This window comes from Branchiostoma floridae, chromosome 1, assembly GCF_000003815.2.
Source record: "Branchiostoma floridae strain S238N-H82 chromosome 1, Bfl_VNyyK, whole genome shotgun sequence".
Taxonomy (NCBI): Eukaryota; Metazoa; Chordata; class Leptocardii; order Amphioxiformes; family Branchiostomatidae; genus Branchiostoma; species Branchiostoma floridae.
The window spans coordinates 23,106,788-23,126,051 of NC_049979.1; the positions used below are offsets into that span (position 1 = coordinate 23,106,788).

Below are 19,264 nucleotides of genomic sequence, written 5' to 3' on the forward strand. Positions count from 1 at the left end.
GCACCTTTACTGAGTACCCCTCACACGTCCCAGTGACGTCATTACCCCGTCTCTCCCACTCCATCAGCAGCTCATGTTTATTCACGGTGATTGCGGAGGAGGCGCGGCCACCACACAGCATCAGCGTCTCAAACATGGCGGGCAACCAGCTGGACTCAATAGTCATCTGTACGCTGTACATAGCGTCTTTATTTCACCCACCCGTGCATTGTCACGGGACACATGGGAGAACCGCTGTAGATGAGAAGGGCAACAGGTTTCGTGACTCCAATATCGTCCAGGATCAAGAGTAAGTATATATCCCACCTGTTTGTCGTGTATACGCGTATACGTACGGTGCTCCATGTATGCGTATGTATGTTTATTTTCCTCTCGTTATCACAGAGAAAGATGAATTCCTTAAAAAAAAAATCAATTCGCACGACAAAGGCGTATATTTATGTAGTGTGTTTCTACAAAATTAAATAGAATACAGGGCCGCCTGAGCAATTCAATACTATATCATTGAGTCCATATGGTTCAATTCTATCGCCCGGGGTCGCCCATATAACCACAATTAACTGACGTCTATTCCCCCCAGCCGGCCACTAATGACTATGTAATGACATGGCACAAGCCACACGTACCAGATTTGCGCTATTCATGAATATGTCAATAGCGATCCTGCGGCCTCTTTTCACCGGTCTTTCGTTTTGTCTCTGGATGAATAAAATACATGAAAGATAGATTATGTGTGGGCATACAAACGTATGATTACGATCCTTAGCTTTGTTGTTAGAAACATTAACCTCTAATCGCATTCATGTATATTATTTTCAGACATATCAAGGAACACTTGCAAGAATTGTACGATCTGGACAAGAAAAATATCAGCGAAATGTCGGCCGAAGAATTAGAATTCTACTACTTCAAGTAAGACATTATCGAAGTCTTCACCTTGCCCACAATCTTAAGAGTAATGGTAATCCCGAATACAAACCCTTGTTAGCACATTTGTCCTGTCCTTGGTGCTGAATACACAACAAAGTTATATATATCGCGAGCTTTCCAAGTGCACATGCTTTGCTTAGTGGTGCATCTATTAAGAAGATGTTTACCTTATAAATGCATGAAACGTATTTTTTTATCCATGTGCTAAATCATCACCTCTTTCATGCTCCGTGGTAACCTGCTGTTTAAGCAAACACTGTGTTTTTTGCATTTTTGTACTTCTGTTTCTAATTCGGGTTGGTTTTTAAAACTACAATATAGTACTTCAGTTTCAAAATGATTTTGGAAAGCACAGCTTTGTCAGTTTTATTACGCTTACACTCCCAGGGATAATTGTCACTGGTGGATTTACCGTTCCCTTGTCTAGTACATGTTTCTGTCCATCATATGGAGTCCGTCCTTGGTGCTGAAAATTCTTGTAACTCAAGGGAGTATCTCAACGGACTGCGTCAAATTACGCCAATCAAGGTAAACTGCCGCCAATTTGTCGACAAAAACTGCGAAAAGATTCCAATTGGCTAAATGGTAAAAAAAGGCCCCATGTATGTATTTAATGATATCGTACCCCCAGTGCAAATTGGCGCAGTCCACTGAGGTACCCGCGTAACACTACTTCTCTTCTAGTGACCTAAAGCCTCAACATTTATGCAAATCATTCCGCAAGGTGTGGAGGGACTATGTTTACAATCAGTCCCCGCCATCCCTGTCTTTGAACGTAAAAAACTATATATGATAAAGGGGGTCCCGTGTTCTACGAGATGCCTTGAGCAGGTCAAAGGACACCTCCCTGTTGAAAAATACACCCTTCTACTCAACTGAAATAGCAAGAAATCTTGCTGCATTTTGTGCCACTAGCCACAAGGGTCTGAGCGAATGCATAAACGATGGGGGTAGGCGGATTCAAAACTATTTGCCATAAACGTCAATGTTGTCTACATGCTAGCATATGGCCATTTCACAGATTACACGACTTTAACAACGACTCCCGTCTGGACGGGCTGGAGATCCTGACGGCCCTGTCCCACATGATGCCGTACGAAGACATGCACGAGGTGAAGGCGGAGATCCAGCAGCGGCTGAAGGAGGGGAAGGCGCCGCCCAGCCCGCAGGAGATGCAGGCGGAGGCCCTGGGGTACTACACAGGTCAGCACCAGGATTTGCTTATATTATATGCTAATATTGTGGTACTACACAAGTCAGCACCAGAAACTCTGTTGTGTTAGGGTGTTCCAATGCAGTGCAGACAAACAATGTATTGTGTAACATATCGATCAAGAAAGAAGCACCGCAAATGCCGAATTTTTCTACCGAAAAAACATGAACCAGCTACAAAATGTACATATTATGCACGAGTCAGTGTCACTGACGAAAGACAGTGGATGCTATCTGAAACGTCTGACCGTTTACAATATAATATCCAGTTGCTTGAGTAGATGCTTTTTGCGCATCTTATTACCTGGATGTCTTAAGCTTCATCGGCGTGCCGGTATTATGCACGACTTTGATACAGGCGAATATATTCTGAAACATTCAAATGTGTTTCTTTCTATCATTTCAGGGGATGGATGCAGATAGATGTTAAATAGGCTATCAATAGGTGGAATCCTTGATTCTACATCTTCTATGCATATACATGATATACATGTAATAGATGGTAACTCTTTTTCTCCAGAACTGATTGACCAAGTGCTGAAGGACGATGACTTTAACAACGACGGTTACCTGACGTACCTGGAGTATGTGCTGGCACGTAGGCGGGACGAAGAAAAATATGCAAGGCAAAAATCAGAACATTAGGAGGCTGGAACAACATCACCAAACAACTACAACTACTAGTGATAGAGAAAATACAGTCAAACATGTACAACCTCTTCATAAGGGCCACCTGGACAATTTGGATACTTTTGTTGTCTCTTGGATAATTTTTTTTTACCATTGACATTAAAAAATGTGTCTGAAGTGTCCACCTGCCCACAAAAACAGATGTAAAGGCCTTCTAAAGCAGGTAGACTTGCCTGTTGAACAAGTGAGTGCAAGTTTTGAGCAGATGTTACATTTTAGTGGTGTAATGTACTTTAGAGGTGTTTGCATGTACATATCATGTTTGTAGCTATATGTTCATTTGAGGGAAAATATCTCGCAATTTGTACACAGTAAGTTGAGATGAAGTGAACCTTCACTCTTCTCCCATGGTGCCTCAAAGTAGTCAAACATGAAGAGTGGGATATCTAAGATGGATATTTTTACAAAGATGGGAAGCAATTCTACCTACCAGATTGTCTGTCATGTTTGCAGATAAAGATGTATTTTGTGCAGATACCGGTTATGATCAGTAAAGCAAAAGTGTCTCACTGGACTGCGACAAATTTTAGTATGAAATGCGTCGACTTTAAAATTTGTGCCAATTTTCCCTTGCAGCCACACTGACCTGCAATACATTTGAGTATGAAGCCTAGATGAACAAAATGGCTACAACTAGAATGTCTCATTCTCAGTTTTGGTACAAGATAACTTTATCGGAAACCACAGTATTGCCACTGTACTAAAAACCAATGTGAAATGTTAAAAGTAATTCACTAAAGAGATTTTCAGTGATACGATAGATGTGGATGAAGGACATTCACTGTTGTGCGTCAAATGCAATTTTTTTAACTTTAAAAAATGTGCTATTTCCAGTGACAGCTTGACCCCAATGCCTACCACAACTTAGTCCAGTGAGATACCCACTTAAATGTAGTGTTGTAGACTATTCATTGTAAATGAAGCATTGAGAGGCTAGTTTAGAACTGTTAGCTTACTTTTCATTAGAGAATCTGTCTTAAATGTGTTGTTACCAAAGTCTAGAATTGGGCACTGATGTTATCTTAGTTTACATGAAGAGTATTGTTAGTTTGTCGCACAGTCCAGTTTGGCTGTTGGAGCATACAGTTTTGTATTAGTTAGGCTTGCAGTGTACCATGTTTTTTTGGAATATAAATGTTCAAGCAGAGTTCTTGAAATTGTCATGGATGTTATTATTATTTTTTCAATATTTGCAGTGAACTCTTGACCGCAAACTTAAAGCCATTGTTTCCATTACTGTACAGTATGTGACCATAGCACTAACCTTAAAGACTACATTCCCTCCCTACTGTGAAATTAAGTCACCCCAAACTTAGAGGGATTTACAGTAGTCGTCTATTTTCCTGTGACAATGGTATAAGCAGTTCTAGAGCTATATCAAGCAAAAGAATACTCTACGAGCTGCTGTGGTATTTATACACGGTTATATTTCTGCTGACCAAGTAGAAAGGCCTGTAAATTGAGCGAGGTTAACATTTTTCACACTAATAGTTCCAACAGTAACATTCCAATGATACAGAATGACTCATTTTAGAAAAGCAAAATATATCAGCCATTCATATAACATCTGAAAGCCATGTTGCTCATCCCTAAATGGATCTTTCCCAAAGTACCATGTAAGCACAAAAATGGAGGGTAAAGTAACATAGATGGTAAAGAATACAGCAGACTTCATCTTTACCTGAAAAAAGAATTTCAAATGGGAAGCAAATCACAGCAGTTGTGTATAAAGGCACCTGGTGTACTATATTTTGTTACATAGTCACACTATGGGACTGATGGATGGAGTTACAGGGAATTACTACCTACATAATAATTAAAAGAAGAGAGGAGAGTTTTAAATGTCTAACACAACATCAACAGCATGTATTGTTACAGCATGAGGACAAAAATTCATTCCACTCCAGCCCTTTAAGCCCCCCCCCCCCCTCAAACGAGGCATACAACACTTGTACAACAATGGAAATTGAGATCATAGCAAAATGGTGCACAGGGCATAAATCAATACAGTCGAACAGAAAGTAAAATCGTAAAAGATGCAACACTAAAAAAGCCATTACAAATCAAATTTTACTGTAGCAGTGGATTTCTTCAATCTTCATAAAAACAAAAACTAGTCTTATACTTCCATGTTTCACATCTATCGGAGACAGCAACTAACTATAGTAAAGCAACAATTCAATCTGACTTACACACTAGAAGGAAACGCAAAATTGGGTCACAGAAATATCTTACAACAATGATCCTTCTAATATAGCAATCAAGTTACACTACAAGGAGACTGCACTGTACAATACTAGCACTTATGAAAAAGTCACAGAAATAGCTGTTGAAATATTAATTACATGAATTTCACACTTGTCCGTTAACATATTATCCCACACATATATATCTTCTATCAGTGTTACATGATACATTGATATGTAACATCTTGTTCAATGTTAAACTGTGGTATCATCTTTGGCACCAGAAAAACATGTACCATGTAATTCATCCTATCCTTTTCCTGTGCTGACCATAGCAACAAACATTGCAGCAATCCATAGAAGTCTCAACAATGATTAGGTACATATAAATAAATAGCAGTTCAGCAAGTTCAAACAAAGGATAGTCAAGCAAGTTCATGCAAGCCAAGGGTGATAAACCATTTGACCTCTGACATCCTTATCCAGTTATGCTACATACATGTGGGTCTCACAGTCAGTTATCTACAGAGGCTGGTTCTTGAGCAATGATGATTCCCTTCTCAAACATCAACATGGCCAAGTCAATCTGCAATTTCAAGAAATCAAGATATTAGACCACCAAGGTAATTTTTTCAGGCAAATACATAGTACATGTATTGTTTACCTTTACACAAATATCCAATAAGTGTACCGGTGCAGAAATATGCATGTACAGACAGTATTTTGAGCACTTAAAGACTTGCAGAAATACAATTGAATACAATTTATTTTTTAACGATCTAGAGGATCATTTCCTCGCTATTAGATTGAAATATTTTTCATGTGATAATTCGGTCGGGAAGTAATGTTAAAACGTCTTCAAAAAGTGCGATTTGGGGCATCCGAGGGCGAATTCAAATGATATGCATGACGTCATTTTAGAGAGTCGCGTTCTTCTAGTAGCTCTACCCCCGTCCGCTGTAATGGCGTCTTGTAGTACAGGTCGTGTTAGTACATAGTCCAGTAGAAGTTATTGTGTCGCAGGAGGCCCACATGGCGTTAGCTGTAAGAATAGTCAGTCTACCGAGGGGATATCTATGCACAGATTCCCCAAAGTTAAAAATGACAGAACTGTGGCTGACAAATTGAGAGTCTCAGCGAGCTAGAAAACAGTGTACAAAATTATGTATCAAGTTTGTTCAGAGGCATCGGCATGGTTCCGTCCGCGACATCTACGGCTCCGCACACTTCGAGCTCCGCACACTTCGAGCCCTCGTACTTCAACATGAACCTTGAGATTGGGGAGAGCTGTGGGAGGACCAGAAGGATTATCGCAGGAAAAGTTCCAACTATTGACACCGCTGGTCTGCCGACTCCCAGTCACGGAACGCGCGCGGAGAAGGGTGAATTCGCAACAGTTTATCACAGCTGCAGGACGTTTATCTGTCACATACTAGTAGTAATTCACCCTGTAAATTTACCTTGTATTTCGCTTGTTCTGGTCATAACTGTGTTGCCATTATTGTGAAGTACTTGTACGCTTAGACTCCGACACAAAACAGCACAAATGATTCTTGGATTTTACATCTTTGTCGGCGTCCGGATAGATTTCATAACAAAGTGAACCGCTTATACCGAACTCGTAACAACAATGATGCCGACGCTGTCCCAAGATTTTCAAGCACGAAAATTTGCTGACCGTATTCAAAATACGTTGGAAAAATTGTCACTAGATTTTGTCATGAATATTGTAGTTCTTGGTCTCCGTAAAACCAAGTTACGAGCGAATCTGGGATTTTTCGTCGTCAACAACAACAACTCTAAGAAAAATGGCCCCAAAAAAGATGGCGGCCGTGCGCTAAAAACCTGAGACTTTTCAAATTTTCTTTCACGGAAACACCAGTCTGTATGTTTTTCCTCGAATCACTAGGAGCTTACGAAATCTGTCTGTTGTGTAGTGTCTTAGCGGTGGACATGTTGTTGATAGTTTGGTTTTGTATAAAAACTTCTAGCGTAACCTCAGCCGGAGCATGTAAACAAAGGAAAATATATCGGGGTTGCGGGACCACAAGCATGTACGTACTCGTTACTATGTCATCGATAACTCGTTTTTTTGCTCGTGTAGCTACAAACTTGGCACTTTTTTCGCTAGATTTTGTCATGAATATTGTAGCATTGATATGTAGTACTGATATGGTCTCCGTAAAACCTAGTTACGAGTGAATCTTGGATTTTTCGTCGTCAACAACAAAGAAAAATTCCTCACAAAAAATGGCGGCCCCGTGCCATGCGCTATTATTTAACCACACTTTTCGAATTTTCTATCACGGAAACACCAGTCTGTGTGTTTTCCTCGAATCACTGGGAGCTTACGAAATCTGTCTGTTGTGCAGACAAATATGAGACAGAAAGAACAGTCACTCTCAAAATGTTTCACGGACTCGTCACAATCTGGAGGCGTTTAGCTATCGGCCGTGCTCATGACTAGAAATAGTCAGTCTACGACGTACTATCTATCCGATAAAAGCTTACAGGTTTGTAAACAAACACATACTTTGAGTGGGAATGTATTTTGAGTCGCATTTCTTGTGGCAATGAGGTTGCTTCTCATTTTAAATCCTGGCGAACTGTACGTAGTTAGTTGCTCAGCTGTTGTATATTTGTACGCGACCGAAGCTTTAGTCCCGGTTTCGCTAGCAGACACAAGCTGAGACCGCAAAGAGGCACAAACTTCTGCGTTTCCGCTAGAAAACATCTTCAAATTAATGTACAGCATGGCCTCCTTACTGAGGATAATGTAAGCTAATGCTATTATTTGTGTATAGAAGAAGCGATGGCTGTTTGTCCCCGCTTATTCCACACGCTACAATAATGAACTTTCTCCCCGCTTGCGTTACGCACGCTTGGGATGTGCATCAACTTCAAGTGCCTCTAAGATATATTTTAGTGGCGTGAATACGAACGAAATTCCCTTCAAGTGAAGTGAAGTATGTGTTCTTTAGTCGTGCCGAGTTTCGTCAATGAATTATGTTTCCTTTATAAGATACGGGTCTATCAAATGTATATTATTCCCCTAGTCAACCATACCAGCTAGTAGGGACTAACTAAAATGACGTCACGGCGTGTTCCTAATTAGTTCCAGCAAAGAGCTCAAAGTACACATTTTTATGTCGCTGTTTGAGGGACTTCCGGACGGACAATTGATTTGAAACTTGCATTGACTTTTTCAGAAAAGATCAAATTTTTACATTATTGGTAGAAAATGCTACAGACGATTTCATTTCAGTTACACTTTAAGTGCAATGTTTACCTTGTCCTGTTGATGGTCCAAAGGGAAGCTGTCCACAGTGACATACTCGGGGTAGGAGTGCATCAGGTACTCAATAGCTGGGGCAGCCTGTGTGGACAATACATCATAGTCAATCCAAATGGGCAAGTTTACAAAACGAGTCATATGCTTTAAACATGGAGTTTAATTGGAAGCAGCCTCACTGGTTCAATTTAGTTGGTAACTGGGAGACCCTACTTCAATGCTGGGTGGGGCTTCTCAGTTGCAAATGCAGGACGTAAAATGAGCGTCCCATATTTGAGGAGGTGCCTTAAGCATATTAAAGGGAAAGAACAAGCAACCTATCCTGCAAAAATTTATCACGCTTCTGAAACAGTAAGGAAATTCACACTACACTAGGGACTACAGGGTCTGAACAAATGAACCTGGTCTCCCTCACCTCGGGTGGCACCTCGATGGGCTGTAGCTCGGCCCCATGGTAGACTCTGGCATTCTCCAGCACATGGTACAGGAACACCTGCTCACCCTCCATCACAAGTCTGAGGGGGGGGGGGGGAAACTCACATCAGCTTAATCATCTTACTACTAGTATCACTGAACTCAACATATGACAGTAAATCCAGTTACGTGTATCTTCGTGCAGCCTTGATTTCAGTAAGGTGGGAATGGAGCTTTTCACAGGTTTGCGGTTGAAACAGTTCTGTAGTACATTTACTGTAGTAATACTAGTACATTGGAAATGCATATTTGCAGTGTACTTCTACAGTGGAGCGATCATAGCAAATACAAAATTGCCACAAACATTTCAAGATTTACTGTATCACAAAAGTTGTGAACACAATATGCATGTTCTTAACTTTGTCTGACCCTTACTTCTACCTTCAGGACCTCAAAGAAAAGTGCCCTGCACCCCAATTTGAGTTTCTCATGAAGAAAACAATGGTCCAAACAAACCTAGCTGCCCCCTTCCTGATGAGTTTGACTGGTGTGCTGGTCTTGAGGTCCACAGACCCGACCACTCTGCCCTTCTCCAGCCTGGTTCTGCACCCATAGATACTGCAGGCCCTCTCGTCTACAGGAGGAAACATACAACAATGTACCTATGCACAAAGGAAAGACAAATGCTTTGGACAAAAGTTACTTTCACAACCGTTGAACGCTGAGTATATATAAAAAACAAAAATGTACAAAATGTATTCTACTTTCATCTTCAAAGAAAGTGATCTGATTTGAACTGACACAACCAAACGACAAGATTAAGTACCCTGGTAGTTTGTTAAAAGATAAATGTGGCAAATATGGACTATAAATTTTTTTAAACGCAGACATTCTAGGTTCCACAGGGGCATTTCTAAATGTAGTAGCCAAAAGGAAACATCAGAAACCCACCATTGTAACTGTACTCACAAAGAGACCTTAATACTCATGTTGATACACCTGTTTTGCCATCCCTTCCATGTTGTGGCCAATTCCAATAAACCTTATCCAGAATTTTAGGTTGTCATACCTCACTGAAATACTCCAGGACAAACATGAAAACAGTACCTCCATTTTTACAGAGGTAACAACCATCATAACCTACTTTTTGTAAAGACAGGTGGTAGACAGTCACGCATGAACTCCACAGCCTTCTGGTCCACCCCTGCATCCACAGGAACATAGTTCACCAGTCTGGACAGCAAGGACTGTAGGGTCTCCAGGAACGCCTTCCTTCTGGGGTCATCCTGACAGGGGATTGCATCCAGGTCATTTCAATTCTGTAGTGCTAGTAGCAACTACTGAAAACATTTTTCCAGTGTCATAACATAGCCTACCTAGTTAAAATACACATTTGTATACAGGACTGCAAAACAAGGCTTTTTCATAATGAATGAAGAACTTTATTGGACATTTATGTTCTCTAACAATCTAAGTACAGGTCAAAGTGAATAGAATGCAGTTCCTTGTGAAGTACACATTGTGTAAGGATATAAAACAAAAAGCACAAAGTATACTAGTATGCACAGGTTCAACTTCTTCTCGCTTCTATCATTAAATAATGTACAATACAATCCCTCTGTATTGCCATATGGATCAAATTTGTGTATTTTGGACCTTGAACCTAGATGATTTTGCAACATTGCACTAGTACTGGGTATACAGCCCTAAGTAAAACTATTGCTAATAGACCAGGAGATGGTTACAACTCACCAGGTCTGCATTAGCCAGCCCCATGTAGTCCAGGTAGTCCCGAGGTAGGGCCTGTCTGAACTCCACATCCTCACTGAAGGCCATTGTCAATGCAGCTGGCACAAGCTGGGGGAAAAGTAGGAGATCAAAGTTTTATAATTACACCAGGAAGGAGCCCTATTCTTTTCTAAAAGTGTGGTGGGTTCTTAAACATACTCAAGATGTGTCTCTGCTCAAACATGTGATCTCCTTTTGATGTCCTATCCAAGGGACATTTTTCACCTGTGTGAAGTGAGGGAAGTCGTATGAAGTGCAGCTTTCCCAAGGGCACAATATTGTAGCATATAACTACTATGCCATATTTTGCATATCTTGAAAATCACCTTTGGGTGTAACACACAAGTTCTAAACTGTACATACAAGCTGTGGAAGATTAAACTGTTAAGGTTTAACCCACTCACGTGTGCAGTGTAGTGAGTTCTTCAATGTGCTTGAGGTGTGGCTCTTGTCAAACACAGGACCCCATATTTTTCATTTGTCAACATGACTTATTGAAAGGACGTATCAAACCACAGCTAGGTATCATTTTTCTTGTGTCAAGTGAAGAAATAGCTGTTAAATACCTTTCCCAAAGAAAAAAACACTGGGAGTAGCTAGCTAGGGATTCTTTTAGATTCTAAGTCAACAACCCTAACAATTAACCAGACCACCTTGGTTCCCCATATCCATGAATACCGAGACATGATTTGGGAGATCTTTCCCTACCTTTTCCATGAGATCTCCCCACGTGTTCCTCTGACAGGTGGAGACAGTGATGTGTAGTGAGTGTGTGTCAGGTAAGGCTGAGGCCTGGTGGATGGTGCCCCGGGGGAAGTACAGCAGGTCCCCTGGCTCCAGGGTCACGTCCAGGATAGCCTCTCCTATCTCCTCCTGGCTGAAGTTACCTGTGAAGTAGCAACAAGTTACATATACGCATTGAGTATGAAGTTCCTGTCATTTAACAAAAAGATAGTGGATGCTATCTGAAATATCTGGCCATTTCCAAAATCATATCAAGTTGCTGGAGTATCTGCTATTGCTGTATCTTGTTACTTGGATGTCCAGCCTGTGTCAACGTAATAGCAACCCTTTTACAAGGCACTGAGTATAAAAGTATGTGTACACGATTGTGATTGAACCTACCACTGGAAAATCTTGGCAGTTTTTCAGCATCATTCCTGTGTCAATAGGAGCAACAATATTAAATGTTATTCCAGATAATTTTCAACATATAAATTCATTATTATATACCACTGGCTTTATTTGTTCATTCATTCTTTCAGACCTTTACAGTGCCTAGTGGCACAAAGGGCAGAAAGTTTCCTTACTGTTTCAGTAGCAGGATATAGTTTGACAGGGTCTTTCAAAAGACAGGTGCAGCCCCAACAGACATGCTCTTTCCAGACTTTAACGGGGATCTCATAGTTACCAACTAATTGGAACCAGGAGCTCATTGTAAGGCTGCTACCAGTTGAGCTACAGGGACATCCCAAGAAACTGGCTTACCATTATACAAAATTGCAAGAAATAAAGTGAACTACATGTGTATTAAGTAATGAGACAGTATGGTACCTGGGGCTGTAGAGTTTCCAGTGCTTCTTACCCTCCAGTTGGAGCACAAAAGCTTCAATGTCATCATAGTGGGGAGCAAACCCCTGGGTGCCAGGGGGAGTCAGGTAACTGGGGATAAAACACAGGTAAAACACTTCATGTCAACAACAAGCTGTCTTATACAGTCTAAATAGAAAAAATAAAAGTAGTGTAAACTACCAAACAGATCTGACGCAAACAGTTCTACAGTCTTGGAATCATCTACCAATAGTTGTGGTTGCCAAAAAAGACCAAACAGCATAGCAGACTTACATGTTAGCACCAACCATGCTGCTGAAGTACTCCTGTAGGGTGGAACACAGTCTCCAGACTCCCTGGGAGTAAGTCTGTGGGTTCAACAGCCTCACAGAACAGCCATTCTACAACAAAGTGTCAAGTCTTAATATACAGTAGATGTAGTACTTAATACTGAGTACAGCCTGTTATACAGGAACACAGCACTTAAGCAAGCTTTTTACACAGACTTAAAATCTGACACAACAAAACTCGACAGACAAATAATGGAATGAACATGGCCTAATGCCTTACCTGGTAGTAGTCCCACACAACAGCAGGGTTGGCTCGCCCTGGGGGATTGTGGGTCTCTCTCTGCCCACCCTCGTACGTGGTAACATCCAGGTTCCTCCCAAACTGTATGTCATTCTGAAATACAGACATGCAGGTTGTGTGTTAGCGTATATGATGTGCATCCCGTGCTGCAAAATTTATCAGTGCTTTGTTATAGCACATTCTCTGTTTAGGTTGTAATCACGTGCATTCATCTATTTTTCAGACAAGGAAAGGAATAGCACCATGACAGAAAATCTTAATAATCATAATCTCAAGACCCTGTTGTGCTGCACTGCCCTATGTCTTCGTGTGTGAGAAGTAAGCTTACTGCAGGCCCAGTCACATATGCTGTGCAATCATAAACTATAAGCATAAACTGAAAGCATTCTTGGGATAGTCGTGCTCATGTTCTACAAAATTGGGCTGTCTTTTTATGGAAAAATTGGGGTTTCTTTTTTGTTTACAGTTTCAAAATCATATGATGACTTACAACTAATGCGATCGTGCTGTAAGTGGTAATACGTACTTCGTGTAAAATCTTGGTCAGGTCTTCTGTGCTAAACCAGCCATCGTTGTATGACTCCAGGTGTCTCTTTACCAGCAAGGGTTTCTTCTCCCACAGTTCACTGCAGTAACATATGCAACATAATCAAACCACAAATTACTGTTAATTCATTGGACTTTGGCAAGGACTTAATTTTGCTGTTGAAGGAGAATGGAGATTTTTGTGCTCTGAAGGTCATGGTTGAAACAATTGTTTGTATCATTGGAAGTGCATATTTGTTACATTTCAAGAACATTTGAAAAGTGATCTACATCTAACAGCATTTTTTTCTGCACAAGCTGGAGTACTGGGGAATTACTTTTTCTGACACATCGCAGGGCTCAAAATACTGGGTGCATGTGCACCCAGGTGCACCCAAAATTGGAGCTGTGCACCCAATTATTTTCTGTGGGTGCACCCAAATATTTTCTTGCGTTTATGTATGTAAAGATATCAAAGTAGTATACATCATATCATCATATTCTTGACATCTAAGTGTTAGAAAGATAATAAAAATGTCTGTCATGGTACGTGTTTAAGAATTTGATAATTGTAACTAAGTTTTATTATTAGGTTATTATTTGAATTTAAGTGGTGCACCCAAAAATTTTTGGGTGCACCCAATTTTTTAAGCTGGGTGCACCAGTGCACCTAATCCCAAAAATGAATTTCGAGCCCTGCATCGCTTTGAAAATTTTTATCAAAATCTTATATAGTTTGTATTGTACTATGCTGTCGACTTTAAATGAAAACATCATTCACACTATGATCACAGGGACATTCTGTGATCATCTACATGTGCTTATGTTATATGCAAAGGAGAGTGCTACTTCATGTATGTTGTTCTCGTTTATAAAACTTTAGAATAAAGAAAGAATAATTCAAAACTGACCTGAAGAACTTTTCCTTCTTGACAGGATGGATGAGCCACTCAAACATTTTCTCCGCCTCCTCTGTGCTATCCTCCACCTCCCCTACATCCACAGCTTTGGCAGGGGACTGGACACTCTTAGCTGTGTCTGATCTCACCCTCTGTAGTTAGGGAAAACAAAGCTTAAAATTAGAGACACAACATTTGCAAGCCAATATACACATGTATTATATTTACCTTCATATGGTCTAGTGTGTAGTCTAACAAATTACTGCTGTTTTATCTTGCTCAAACAAATTGATATACATGTATATGGTAACCAGCCACTCCAGCTCTGCCCTGCCACTTTCTAAATTATGTAATTAAACACCACCAGGTATCTGCTATATCTCCAGTAACCATGGTGACAGGACCTGCCCAGGACATTGACCTTATTTGTTTAGAACAGATGGGAAAGAACACAGCAAAACGTTATCTTTCCCTTTGGAACAGGTATAGATCTAGACATAGAATTGCCTTTCAGCAGCGTATATGGGAAAGAATCAGGGGGAAATAGTTATTCTAATCAATTAGATGATTATCAAACACAGTGCAAAAGTACTAGTATTATGTGCTAAGGCATGATGCAAAATCACACTATCACTAAGGACACAATGTCAGTATGTGATTTGGTGCTACAGACTACTTATACCTACAGAAGAACGACTAAATGTATACATATTACAAACAAACACAGTACAGACATCACCTTAACTGGAGTCTTGTCATCACTGTCTTCAATACCAAACGGTTTCCTCTTCTGTGGATGCTGAGTTGCTATTCTCTCCTGGAACTTCTGTCCAGCTTGCACATTCTGACTGCCTTTGATGTTAGTCTTTATGTTACCCTTTCCTGTTGACAAAGTGACAATAAGCCAGTTCATGGTTTGAAGTACATGTACATATGATCAGGTCAATGGCAAGGTCCTTAACTTAACAGTTCTTGTCTGTGCCATACTTTATACAAATATACTAGTAGTTTTACATATCAAAACCTGTTTTTGTAATGTCTCAGTTTAAACCATCAACTGACTTATAGTTATACTCATGAAAAATGGGTTACATGTGATGAAAGCAGTTAGTACAAATGTAGATGACAGGATGAAATTGAGTTTCATTAGGATTTTTACTGAGTATGCATCAGCAGAATGACTTCACAATATCAAGACATCTACAGTTTTTTTTATTGTTACACTTGCATAGAAACCCAATTTGAAAAGCCTAACTTTGAGTTCAACAGGGACAGCCCTATGTTACAACACTCTTATGTTCCTACGCCCCTACATTCTGACTTCTCTAGGGGTAGGGGATGTCAGAACGTATAGGCGTCGGAAGATAGTTATGTAGCCATTTTAACACAGCATTCATACCAATACTATTCTCCTCAGGACTTCCTGTGCGCTGTGGTTCTTGTACCCTTGCTGGGCTTGTCTTCATCTTGTACCCCTTCAGCTTCACCCCCTCCTCCCCCTGTCCTGTGTTCTGTGTGACAGGCATGTCCTTGTGTGCAGCCACAGGCTGGGAACCTGACTTCCCCTTCAGGGCATGCTTGATCTTACGAGTGGACTTCCTAATGCTGAGACGCCTTATCTTCGAAGGAGTCTTAGGAGTCTTTGTCGCACCTGTCTGTTGAATAGTGGGTCCTTTCACCTGGGAACAGAAAAGTATAACAAAACATGACTGGTTACAAACAATCACTTTCATCCTGAGTAACCGAAAGAAGTCTACTCTACTGTACTGTACTGTAACGTTACATTCGGACATGTTCAACACTACAGAATGACTATATCAAACATACGAGGGGGATAGTGCTCCACGCTGCAGTTTACGAAGTACAATGTAGATCTAATTTGTATGTTCAGGTTCAATTGCGAAATTAACTCCATGACCCAAGGTTTTATGTTTAGTCTGGCTTAAAATATACCAAATGTATTATTAAGTCTCAAGTGGCAAAACAAATTTGCTGTGTTGTAATGTATTGTATTATGTTTTTATGTAAGAGATACCAATGTGCAGTGACCTGTCAACTAATATTAACATAGCCATGGTTAATGATCAAATTTTCCTGGTGATGCAAAGGTGGTTAACTACATTTGTACAATACAACAATACACTAACATGTATACCCCCCTCCCCATACATGTGTGCCGACGAGGTAGTCGTGCAGCTGTTCAGAGACACAATATTTTTTGCCATGTCTACCTTAGACTTCACGAAGACCCCGAAAGCTGACTGTCTCTTTGTGGGGATGTTTTGCGCCATTTTTGTCAGACGGATAAACAGTACAAATCATCAAACGTCCCTGTACTAGTCTCGCTCGTCGACGCGTCGCCTGGCCTGACTGGTCGACCGTGCCGCCAAAAAAAACTGACCTTTGTAACCTCTGACCCGACGGTTTCTCTACCTTCTTTTCTTAAAAATCCTCTATCATTTGTAATTTTCTGTACTTAAGATTCACCATAAAGATAAATGGATGTGTAAACAAATTCTTTAGATGTCAAAACGACCCTAGATATGTACAAAATAACATTTAATTTTATTATCCCATGGTGCAGCTCGCAGATCAGAGGTCAAGAAAATGGCGGAAAATATTTCGTTGCTGCTGGAGATGTGACGCCAACTTTTTGTTTTCAGGTGTATATTCCAGTTTTCGTCCTCAACGAAGCCTCAATTTCACGTAAGTTGGCGCACATAGTATACTGTATACTTGTGTAAGTCTTTAACTTTCAGCGTACCTTAGAAATTCATCAAATTGTCTATTTTGAAGACTTATTTTTCGCATCATCACATCAACGAGTTCGAGTTCTGATTTTTGAAAATCAAAGTTTCAGGAAAATAGTAAGATGCTTAAGTGATTAAATGTTTAGGATAAAAGCTATAATTGACCTACTAACCCACAGAAGCTTTTGCTTAAGTTTCCTTTTTGACTAGCGGTTCTAACTGGAGCCAACTCTACCCAACCGAAGAACAAAGAACTCTACTCTAAGCACTCTAGAAAAATATAGCTTTGCTGCATGCACATGGACAATGTCATGTATGATCATCACATAACGAGTATCACTACTAGGGCTAGAGTAGTCCTACTACGAAGAGCATCCACTCTCAGCAGTGCAAGTTGAGCAAAAGGTAACTTGCACCAAAAGAAACTTACTTGCACAACCCAAAATAGTGAACTGTTAACTCTTTATCTCCTATTCTGAAAGTTTGCAAATGTATGTGAGTAAATGGGGATACATAAAGACCACATGTTTGGATACTTTTAAGTATTTGTTTTTCCATAGCATTTTTTTTTTAGTTTTAAATTGTACAGTTTCAAAAAAGGTGAATTTAGGCTTAATTTAAAGATCAATCCAATGTCTACAACTCGATAAAATCCATAGATTTCTTTTGCATGCCTCGCGATTGACATCCATCACTAATCGCTGGAATGAAGTGGTAGAACAACTCATTACAAGTATAACAAGTACATATAACTGGAAAAACCAGTTGAACATTAAAGTCACTAACTTGTATGCAAATGTGACTTAAATGCAAATCAAGGTAAGACAACACCAAAGGGATCTTAAGCATTATAGAGATGGAATTGTCTTGAAATATTGTTTACCTGGATGTCTAACCTCCATGGATGTCTAACCTCCATGGACAAACTTAGACTTTTTTATCAAGTGTTATTTTCTTTTACCTTTCAATGACAGATAATATTCTTGGTGTTTGTAAGCTTTTTCTAATGTCACAGTGTCAGGTATTAGAGGACAAAAGTAACTTGCACTGGTGCAAGTTTGGTCTAAACTTACTTGCACCACACTAATCTTACATGCACAAACTTGCATATGCATGTGGTATTTCGAGCCCTGTAGTTTGACAATTTTTTTTACGACACTCCAGACAGAGATATGGCAAACTGAAGGTCAGCCATGGACATCACCAGAGGCAGTCTAGAGAGCATCACTAAACCGGCCCGTTCCAGTCGGTCGCGTCCCGACAGCAGGGTGTCCCTGAGTAGTGCCTCCTCCAGGAGGAGTTACACTGGAACATCCATGGGGTCGCTGGAAATCCTCACCCCAGAGCCTCCACTGCTGCAGGTATGACATGTCACTGGGAATGTATTGTAAGTCAGACATGCTGTAACTGCCTTTAAGTTTGCAGAGATTGGCTAGCCTTATCACCATCCGGATAGTAGTTTGCTCCTATGTTCGCTTCTGCAACCCGTCTGGAGACCTGTGCATTCAAACCTTTTGATGTTGATGTCAATTAATGGGTGAATTAAGGAATGGGTTCTAGAGCTCTCGTTTGATGACAACAGGCCTCCCGCGAGCGGACGGAGGGCGTTCGGGTGTTAGAACGCTTGCTTCCTTTATTTGCTGATGTGTAGGAACAAATCAGCTCCCTCGTCCAAAATTTGGACATCAGAGATGTCAAGGTTACCAGATGGAATAGTTGACAAGCGACTGTATACAGTGTATAGTAAAAGTCAGAGCAAGTCAGAGCGAACTACTTTCCAGATGGTACCCAGGCTAGAGATTGACACTGTGTATGCAGAAAGTGAATGTCTCACAGTGACATGGACTTTCTGATTCTGCCAGTCTGGACAAGAGCACCCTCTCATCTCATTTTACTAATATTCTACTTTGAGCAGCCAAGTTTTTTCTGTGCATCTAAATTTTTAGGTGAAGTGCACCTGCATTTATGTAAAAGTTGAATTTTGAGCCATTCCGATCTCGTGTTGGTAAAGAAATGGTTGATATCCTACGCCACACACTATCTTATGTTACAATACAGTAGTGATGACGAGTAATATGATATTGATATATTATAGATATCACAAAAATCTAATACTGTGTTGACTCGGACTTATTTCTATTTTTCAACATGCTGTTGTACTTTCTTGTATTCAGTATGAGGAAGAGGATATAGAGCTTGAAGAGTACCTGTCCTCAGATGACTCTGCCAATGAGAGTGGAGAGGAGAGCGCCAGGTACCGACTGTCCAGCGAGCTGTCTGACGTGCCTCAGTATGATCGCAGCGGCGCCCTGAGTCTGGGCAGACAGATGGAGGAAGCCTACAAGGCTGGGGTGGAGGCTGCGCAGAAGTCTATAGCAGCCAGCCAGTTGATTCCAATAGGTTAATATCTTACATTTACATCTAGCTGTATGTAGT

General features: G+C 40.5%; 3 protein-coding genes across 7 annotated transcripts in view; 2 read left to right on the forward strand and 1 right to left on the reverse strand.

Annotated features, from left to right (window-relative positions):
• The first annotated feature begins 89 nt into the window (after positions 1 to 89).
• Positions 90 to 4,760, forward strand: LOC118413084 (multiple coagulation factor deficiency protein 2 homolog). Its single transcript, XM_035816235.1, has 4 exons — positions 90 to 289; positions 820 to 912; positions 1,952 to 2,133; positions 2,663 to 4,760. Exons 1-4 carry the CDS (start codon positions 135 to 137, stop codon positions 2,785 to 2,787), a joined length of 555 nt encoding a protein of 184 aa, XP_035672128.1. The 5' UTR covers positions 90 to 134; the 3' UTR covers positions 2,788 to 4,760.
• LOC118413074 (bifunctional lysine-specific demethylase and histidyl-hydroxylase NO66) lies at positions 4,254 to 16,496 on the reverse strand. The gene is made up of 16 exons (XM_035816222.1): positions 16,310 to 16,496; positions 15,478 to 15,757; positions 14,818 to 14,960; positions 14,091 to 14,230; positions 13,181 to 13,280; positions 12,634 to 12,747; positions 12,358 to 12,464; positions 12,067 to 12,174; positions 11,638 to 11,672; positions 11,221 to 11,399; positions 10,477 to 10,581; positions 9,869 to 10,010; positions 9,241 to 9,358; positions 8,726 to 8,825; positions 8,308 to 8,394; positions 4,254 to 5,604 (listed from the first exon to the last, which is right to left on the reverse strand). The coding sequence occupies exons 1-16, from the start codon at positions 16,367 to 16,369 to the stop codon at positions 5,533 to 5,535; spliced, it is 1,890 nt and encodes a 629-aa protein (XP_035672115.1). The 5' UTR covers positions 16,370 to 16,496; the 3' UTR covers positions 4,254 to 5,532.
• Positions 16,497 to 16,611: 115 nt separating this feature from the next.
• LOC118413041 (fibrous sheath-interacting protein 1-like) overlaps positions 16,612 to 19,264 on the forward strand; it is a 30,159-nt gene continuing 27,506 nt past the window's right edge. For 2 of the 5 annotated variants that reach the window (XM_035816205.1, XM_035816212.1), the window contains exons 1-3: positions 16,612 to 16,784; positions 17,997 to 18,189; positions 19,003 to 19,228. In XM_035816205.1, coding sequence (XP_035672098.1) covers positions 18,022 to 18,189; positions 19,003 to 19,228 — 394 coding nt within the window. In that variant the 5' untranslated portion in view covers positions 16,612 to 16,784; positions 17,997 to 18,021. Of the gene's footprint in view, positions 16,785 to 17,992; positions 18,190 to 19,002; positions 19,229 to 19,264 lie in introns of all 5 variants that reach the window. The other 3 variants (XM_035816184.1, XM_035816198.1, XM_035816191.1) reach the window with 2 other exon arrangements.